General features: G+C 44.0%; 1 protein-coding gene across 6 annotated transcripts; it reads left to right on the plus strand.

The window, feature by feature from the left end:
• Positions 1–533: 533 nt before the first annotated feature.
• LOC120712087 lies at positions 534–4,206 on the plus strand. Of its 6 annotated transcripts, none has more exons than XR_005690680.1 (3): positions 535–1,897; positions 3,615–3,693; positions 3,784–4,206. XR_005690680.1 is itself a non-coding variant. In XM_039997800.1 (2 exons), the coding sequence occupies exon 1, from the start codon at positions 649–651 to the stop codon at positions 1,891–1,893; it is 1,245 nt and encodes a 414-aa protein (XP_039853734.1). In that variant the 5' UTR covers positions 534–648; the 3' UTR covers positions 1,894–1,897; positions 3,552–4,206. The 6 variants fall into 6 exon arrangements, 2 of the variants coding, with proteins under 2 accessions (XP_039853734.1, XP_039853733.1); XR_005690681.1 differs by having other exon boundaries at positions 3,810–4,206; XR_005690682.1 differs by having other exon boundaries at positions 3,615–3,690; positions 3,808–4,206.
• Positions 4,207–8,841: the final 4,635 nt, after the last annotated feature.

The raw sequence follows: 8,841 nt of genomic DNA on the forward strand, positions 1-8,841 counted from the left end.
CCATGCCTGCCTTTAGCTCCCTAATCACCTGGCCATAGCAACCCATCCCGGGTCCCTCCAAATTCTTCACCACAGTGGCACAGTCCTCGACAGAAGATCAGTTGCAAGGGCCAAAACAAGGCTGCGCAAAGGATAGCAGTCTGCCAGGCCTCGCGCAAGTGACGAAATGCTTCCGGGGGTCTATGTTGGCCTGCTGGGCCGCGGAGCGCCTTCGGTCGGTGGCGCAACCCGTCGTCTGATAGAGTTAGGGGTGGTAAAGGGCCCAACATTTTGAACTAGAAAATCTAAGGGCCGGGCTCTAATCTTATACAATTTTGAACTAAAAAATTTAAAGATCTTGTTGGGCTGTGAAGAGGCCACTAGGGCCATGGACCATTACCACCTCTAGATAGAGTTTACCATTTTCATGAGTTCCGGAAGCTTTCGAAGTTTGGGCTAACATATGTCTTGAGTCATTATTTTGGGTCAGCATAGATCTTGGATCATGTTTTGGGCTGGCTCACAGAAACACTTTCTCCAGGAGTTTGGGCTGGCAGGCTGGGCATTCAACCGACCTCACCCAAAAACCAGGTGGGGTGCCCTGCATCCGATTGAACCCAACCCAACAGAGCTTGACCTGCCTCCGGGGTTCCTCCGCCGCCGTCGTCGATGGCCGACCTAGCGGTGCTCACGGACGACGTCCTAGCGGAGATCCTCCTTCGCGTACCTTCGCCGCGGGACCTTGCGCGCGCCTCCGCGTCGTGCGCCTCCTTCCGGCGGGTCGCCTCCTCCTCGTGCTTCCTCCGCCGCTTCCGCCCCCTCCACGCGCCGCCCCCGCTCGGCGTCTTCTGCTGCTACCCTGCCGGCCGTGGCGGCACGGCAGGATCCCAGTTCCACGCAGCCCTGTCGCCTCACCCCTCGGCGCCCCTCGCCCGCGCGGTCGCCAGTTCAGCCGACTTCTCCTTCGCCTTCCTCCCGCCGCCCGCCGACGACTGGCTCGTCCGCGACAGCCGTGACGGCCGCTTCCTCCTGGACCGCACGCGGGATGGCTCCACCGCCTTCACCGAGGTTGCCATATGCGACCCTCTGTTCCGGAGGTACCGTCTGCTCCCGCCCATCCCCGACTACCTCGCCGCCTCCGTGGGAAATCCCTACGTCCAGCGCGGCGGGGATGGTGAGTCGCAATCACGAAGCAACGAAATATTCCTGGCTTCTCGTAGTCATGACAGTGTCAATGAGGAGGACCCGGCGTTCACTGTGATTTGGATGGCATGCTGTCGAGGGAAGCTGGTCGCGTTCTTCTACTCGTCAGAGTCACAGCAATGGTGTGTGCTTTCACCTCCAGAACACTACGCTCTGAGCACCAGAAGAGTCATGGGCGTTCGTCTAGGACAGCGCAACCATGCTCATGGTTGTTTCTACTGGAAGGTAGCCCTCACGCATAGGTGGCTTGTGTTGGACACCTGCAAAATGGAGTTCTCTGTCATAGACATCTCGCTTGTCCTGTCAGGCTGTGTGATGATGTTCAGTAATCAAATTACCACTCTGGAGTCAAGTGATGGCAGGACTACTGTTGTGGTCTCTGATGTTTTCCGATCAGATAAAAGATGTGTGCTGTACTTTTATGCATTCATGTATTTCAGGGACTCGTGGCAGCTTCTGAACAGAGTGACCTTGCCTGAGGAATGGGGGTATCGATTTAGAGGCATTATAGGTTCTGCTGAGGGATACTTATTTATAAAACTAGATCACCCTAAGGAGAACCTGAATGATCAGAGCGAGCGACATGTGGAATATTTTTCACTTGATGTCAAGACCATGCAGCTTGGGAGTTTCTGTCGGACAACCCTTACTGTCAGCGAAGCCTACCTGTATTGTGGTTTTCCTCCATCGCTATTGCTTCCTTCTATATGATTAGGTATGTTATGCTCTGAAGTCCTAACTTACAAGCGCCATTTATGCAGCTTTTGTGATGAGTCATATAAGATACTGTTTGGTAGTATGCTTATGTCGTTTAAATGGTTGTTCTTTTATCACTTATCAGAAGCAAAATATATATATTCTTTGAGGCCTTGCATCACTACACTTTTTTCTGAAACTGATCCTACCCAGTTATTATTTGATAGTATTCCAACAATTTTACTACTTTTACATCTATGTTCCAATGATTGTTCTTGTCTATTAATAGTATGGAATAAACAATTGTACTTGGAGCTGGAGGCTTGCCTATATTTATACAAGTTCTTTTTTTTTTCTTTTTTCCTTGTTGGCCACTTCTCATGTTAGGTTTCATCTCTAGCCGACCAGGCAACCACAACTTGCTTGGGACTAAAATGGATTCTTTGGTATTTTTCCATCACCATACTCTTAGTTGAGATACAATGAACAAACAAAAAGGAAGATAAAGGAGCATAACATCCTATCAATTGCAAATGATTAAGATATCATGTGAAACTTTTTTTTTTGATACACTGGAGTGGCAGCTGGTGCACATACGGTTTCAATTCACAGCTCACTTGTCTCATTTGAGAAAAGGTTTTCAAATAGGACTACTTAACCATGGAATTCATATACCACAGGTGGCCGGGGCTGTGTATGGCAACAACCCAGGAGGATAGAGATATGGTGGAGATCAATTGGTTGAGATTGTTAGGGCCAGACTAAGCTCCATATTAATAGCATTTAGCTGCTGTTTGAACTAAACAATCTATCTAGTCTCCCTGTTTCCATCTATCATGCCTTTGTTGGTAAGGTAGCTGACAACTGTGCCTAGGCCTCCCATGGCAATATACCCACAAACAGACCTGCTTAAAAAGCATTCCTTTTAGCATATCCTAGATCTATATGCTACCCTTATTTATTTCAAGAGCAGCAAAGACAAAGTGATTGAGGGAATAAACCCCTTAAAAACTTAATGTATGTGAGAGCTTAGAAACCTTTAGTAATTATGAACCATTGACTAACCTGAAGCATCCCACTCTCCCTTTTACCATGAGGAAATTCTTATTTATTTTTTCAAAGGTGAACTTATCAGTATGAATCTTTGTAATACCAAAATCTACCAGGGGATAACTTGGTTTAGCAACATAGTGTACAACTGAAACATCACATTGTGGAGGTACCGTGCAAAAGTCACTTCAGTTTCAATTTAAGGATTCCAAGCATCCTGTATTCATGATGTCATCATTGTGTTCTCAATGAAACCACTCTTTACACTTGCATTTGCCATCAGTTTTAAGATAATCTCAATATTTCAGAAGTCAACCCCATTAAAACAAAGCTTGCGGCAGTTGCAAAGGTTTTGACGGCTCAATTTGGCTCAATTTTTGTGTGACCTCACATTTTTTTTTTTGAAAGCTATGACCTCACAATTTGCTGCAAAGCTATTGATGGCACCACTATTTTGAAGATTTAGCACACCTTTCTATAATCTATATATGCAAAACTTGCTTAGATGCTTTTCGTTTGTATATATAGATAGATCAATAGCTTTTTGTGCCATTTGAAGTGTTCGCTGTAAAACCATCTGATGCCCTTGCTTACCTAAATGAGTTATCATTTATGAACTACAGAGGTGATAAATGTGGATATTCTTGATCTTGCTAATTTCCTTGGCCTTGAATTTTGGTGAGCAGGATTACTGTGATAGATGAGTGCCAATGACAGTGCCATTCCTGTCTTCTCTGCGAGGACTTCGAGTGAAGGAAAAAAAAGGTGGGCAAATGAAGTTCTTCGAAACAAGAAAATTACTTTGATTGGCACTTGACCAGAGATGATGTTAAAAGAGATGCTAAAATAATTCAGATCATTGCGATCCTTGAGAAATGCAGGAGTGCTGTTGATCCTTGTGATTAATTTCACTATCTCAACGGGGGGATCTACTACAAAATCTATTAGGCTGGCCCTCTTGTATTTCATATTGTGGATCAGAGGCTCACAGTATCAGACTGGTGACGAATATTGATATGATGGAGCAGTGAAGCAAACTGGGTTGAGCTTTATATGGTGTTGTTCCTCGGTGGCCATTATGGCACTACAAGATGTTTAGTTTGTGAACTTCACTGCAATAGGTTTTCCTTTGTTTCAAGAAACTACTTGTTAGAGCTGTAGCAACAGAATCGTTCCCTTGAAAACATGTAAGCATTTACTGTTAACCTCTCTGTAACCTGGTAAACCCAACAACACTATTTCTTTGCTTTCATAATGTGTCACCGCTGTTTTGCTAAATCTCTCTCCGTTCATTTTTATAAATTGTACTTGGTCGCCTTAGGATAAGTATTTAACTGATAATTACCATATTAAAAATTATTTTTTGTGGAACTAGGTTGGTGGTCATGCATTGCTATGGGCAATGTAAATTACACATTAATATTTAATAGCACTCTAGTGTTATTATAAAGGATGTATGGTGCACTTATTTACATTACTGATGTATGGTGCATTGGTGCTCCAAAACATATATGCAATACATTTTCATAAAACATACTCCTTCAGTCTCAAATTATTAGTCGTTTTGGCTTTTCTAGATGTATAGTTTTTATTATGCATCTACATATATATGTCTAGGTGCATAGCAAGACCTATGAATCTAGAAAAGCCGAAATGACTAATAATTTGAGACGGAGGGAGTACATAGCATCTCATATTCATTCTTATTGTCAAGGGTATTATTGTCATTATACTCTAGTCTAGAATTTGGGTTGTCATGTACTATATGTACCCCATTTTGGGATGTTCAATAGACATATATTCATAGGAAAATTGGCTGGGTAGCACTAAAGATACGACTTTCATAAAATACCACTAAATGAGTTTGCCCCCGTGAAATACCATTAAAAGGTGCAAACGTTATCGTAAAATGTCATTCCGTTAGATTTTATGTTTAGAACTCAATCTTTAGTACTTTTTCGGCACATAACACCCATATGCAATGATCATTCTACCCCTCCCTATCTATGCCTGCCTTATCCGCTCCTGAGCCCCCTCCCGAGCGCAGCCCTTCCCACGCACCTCTCCCCTCGCTGCCCCCCTCCCACACACACACACACCAGCAGAGCGCGAGCATAAGGATGGCAGCGGGGCGGGTTCGGGGCAGATATCTATGGATTTTGGGTTTTCGGGTTCGGGTTCTAATTTTTACCCGCGAGATTTGCGGGTTTGGATACCCGAAATATTACGGGTTTAGGGTGGATTCTAAACTTTATTTGCGAAGCTCCATTGGGCCTCCGAAACAATCAACCCAATAGAAGCCCACCTAGCAACCCTAACTATATAAACCTGGAACCCTATCCCTCCCCAGCGTTGAGCCCCTCACCCGCCGGGCCGCCTCTGCGCCTCTCCCCATCTCGCATCCTGCAACGCCCGCATTGCGCTCGGCGCTCATGCAGGCATTGGCGCCGGTGTGTCGCCCACCCACCCATCCTGCCCAACCCCGCACGGCAGAGGGCCAGAAGCCGCACCGCCGCCGTAGCTACACGCAGCCCAAGTGCGGAGGCGCCCCACACGGTAGTCGGCGGCCGCAAGACGGCCTCACTGGCCTCGGCCGCTCGGCGGCAGCCTCCCGCCCTCCGTTCCGCATGCCCCGACGAGCGACCTGAATAGCCGCACCCCACTCTGCAAGTCTTTATGCCACGCTAATGAGCACAAGCATGGCTGAAGCGGCGGCGGCGCCTAACTTAGCTGCTCTCAAGGTCGATGAGCTGAATGGAGTTGCTTGTCATCAGAATTTGGTGTGAATGTTGCTTATTTGCCTCACGATGTTCTCATGTTATTCCAGAAGTGGATCCCAAGATACAATGTATGTTATCATGTCCTCTTATTGTAGAAAAAGATTCGGGTTTCGGATTATCCATCGGGTTTCAGGTATCCACGAGTTTCGGTTTTGGGGATGAATTCTGACATGCATCGGAGTTCGGGGCGGGTTTGGGTTTTAAGTGTGAGTTTTGATTTTGGGTGCCCAGACATTCCACCCGAACCAAACCCGACCCGTTGCCATCCTTAGGCGCGCAAGCCCCCAACCGCCGATGGATCCCCTGCGGGCCAGCGCGGATAGAGGCCCCTTGAAAGGCGCGCTGCACGGCAACAACTGCTTGCTGCAGCATGGGGACATGCACAGCCGCCTGCTGCGACGCCATCCAGATGCCTGCTCCCTGGCGTCCAGCTTCTACAGCCCCATCTCCCTCCCTTCTTGCCGCTCCGGTGTTCTCTCATGGATCCACCTGAGGTACCTGAATAGTAAGATTCAAACCCTAGATCGTTGTATCTCTATTGTTGCATGTGATTCCTCTATGGTTGATAGTAGATTAGTTGTATTGTCGAAATTAAAAGGAAAATGCACTTGAAATCAAAATGTGACCGATTTTGGTATGCATTGCATATTGGTCATTATTGATTCTAGGGATCCCATGATTCTACAGGAATTGCAACAAATACAACATATGGGTAAGTGTTGTTGATTTATGCCCTACTATTTCAGGATCGATAAGAATAATGCTTGCAGAGTAGTGATTGATGTCTACTCATTCTCAACTGTTGAGGATGGTCGATCTGTGTATAGGAAGGGTAGACCTTTGGAATGGTGGGTCGATTCAGACGAGTACTCCATCATAGACATGGACAAAGATGTGCATAAACACTTTAGTTGGGCAATTTATCAGGAGGCAAATTTTTGCTTGGCGGATTAGAGTGGGCAAACAAGTCATCTCGCTAGTGATCAACAACTTCTATCCTTGTTGCGGGCTTCAAAAGTTGTCAAGTTCATCATGACTGTTGATAGATGTGTCCATGCCAGGATGACTGAAACAGAGGGTCAAAGCCAAGTGATAAATGGTGATGTGCAAGTTGAAGGCCGCATAAGTGAGTGGAGAGCTGTTTGACTCAAATCAAGGTGTGCTTGTAGAATGCCGAGGAAAAGAATGGGCAGAGGAGCTGGAACTCGGGGTTACAGCAGCAGGTCCTGATAGAGTACAAGAGGGCGACCACTATATGGAGTCTGGTTTTGACCTGAGGGATATGAACCAATTGGAGCATATGAGGAATAGAGATATTTCAAGAGGCAACAAAAGGTAGCAGAAGGAAGAAGTAATGCGAAAGTGCAAGGAAGGAGTAGAGTGGAGAATAAAGCGTCAGCATATGAAGGTACAGATCCTGATGTGTACCAAGTGATGAAGCCACTATGATTGGTAATGCCACATATTTTGCACACACTACATATGACAGAGACAACCATGACACAAAGGTAAACCCAGGTACTTACATGGAAAACTCATGATTTCGCAGGGCAGCAGGTTCTGTACCACGGCCATGTTGTCCTCGGAGCACTGGATTGGCATAACGCTGCTCTTCTATACATTAGTTCTAAGCCCAGAGGCATCCCCAAAAAGCTGTGAAATATTTAGGATTAAGTTAATATCATCTGCAGCAGGTTTGAAGAAAAGGGCCACATCTTCTGCGTAAAGAGCCGGTGTTGAATTGGCCGTCTAGAAAGGGGTTGTAGCAGTCCTGCCTCTGAAGCCTTTGTGACCCTCCAATTTGGCACATCCATGACCAGGATAAAGAGCATTGGGGAAAGTGGGATCCGCCTGACAAAGCCCTATGTTGTGTTGTATGACAAAGTCCTGACAAGGGGTTGTAGAAATTCGTAGAAAAATCAGAAAAATACAAATCCAAATATTTTGGAATCCTTGTTACAAGAACTACAAGTTTTGTTACATAAACATCTTCAATTTTGGTCTGCATGTTAATCCAAGGAAAAGAATAAAATAAATAGGCTTTAATTGTTCTACGAGTTCTACTCAGTAACTTCATGTGATTTTTGGCTAGAATTTGTCTTGCAGTGTTACTAGTACCTGGTAAAATTTTGAACACCATTTGACATCTTTAACTAGGTCAAAGTTTCAAGATTCCTAGATCTACTAGTTTTGCTAATGTATTTATTCTGGTAGAAATATTAAAGCTTTGAGTTTGAAACTTTTTCCATGCATATATGTCACTAAAATCTTACTGTTGCATAAGTTTGGGAAATTTTAGATCTGTTTAATTATATCTTTGATTTAATGCTTGTTAAGTATGCTTTAATTGTGATAAATAGTTTCCTTGTTTAGAAAAAATCTGAGAATTTTTGTAGAACACTATTTTGGTCATATGTTCATGTCTGTAAACTTTAAGATATGTCTCCAGAAACAATATAAAACTATCTGTACTAATTAGTTTTACCATATGTGGTTTAATTTTGTCAAAATTACTACTTCTGTTTTATGCCTCGATAAATTCTGAAAAATTTATAGGACGTTCATAAGCATATGAAGCCTGTTCTAAGAAATTTTGAGCTTCATAAGTGTTATGGTTTGTTTTGTAGAATTTAATCTTATTTTAGGTGTTGTCTGAGTAAATGTTTTATTTTGATTAATTGGCTGCATGAAATGGTATGAAATTTATAGGATAGATTGCTCTCTGTACTTCCTATTTGAAGTAATTTTTCTGAATTTAAATGTTGTTTGTGTACTGAGTTACTCAATTCTTAGCAAACCATGAATTACATGCTAGGTAAACTAACTAAAACTTACTTTGGGAAGTTAATCAAGTTGTCTTATGAAGTTAATCATGTTATTTTGTGTAGTAAGACATGTTATATAACTACTCTATAAACGATTGCCCATATGCTAAGTAAGTTTACTAATTGTTAGACTACAACTTTATCGTGAAGTGTGTGTGGTTGTAATACCGGTTCTTGCATCACATATAGATACGACTGTTCTAGCGGACGGGATGTACGAGCTGATTCCAGAGTCTGAAGGAGGTGATCCAAAAGCCCAGGTGAATGCCACTACACTGACTGAAGACCCGGACCAAAGTCCGGAAGAG

This window comes from Panicum virgatum, chromosome 6K (genome assembly GCF_016808335.1).
Source record: "Panicum virgatum strain AP13 chromosome 6K, P.virgatum_v5, whole genome shotgun sequence".
In the NCBI taxonomy this organism is placed as follows: domain Eukaryota; kingdom Viridiplantae; phylum Streptophyta; class Magnoliopsida; order Poales; family Poaceae; genus Panicum; species Panicum virgatum.

Coding starts and splice junctions, on each gene's coding strand:
- LOC120712087 (XM_039997800.1), top strand. CDS start 649: ATGGCCGACCTAGCGGTGCTCACGGACGACGTCCTAGCGGAGATCCTC.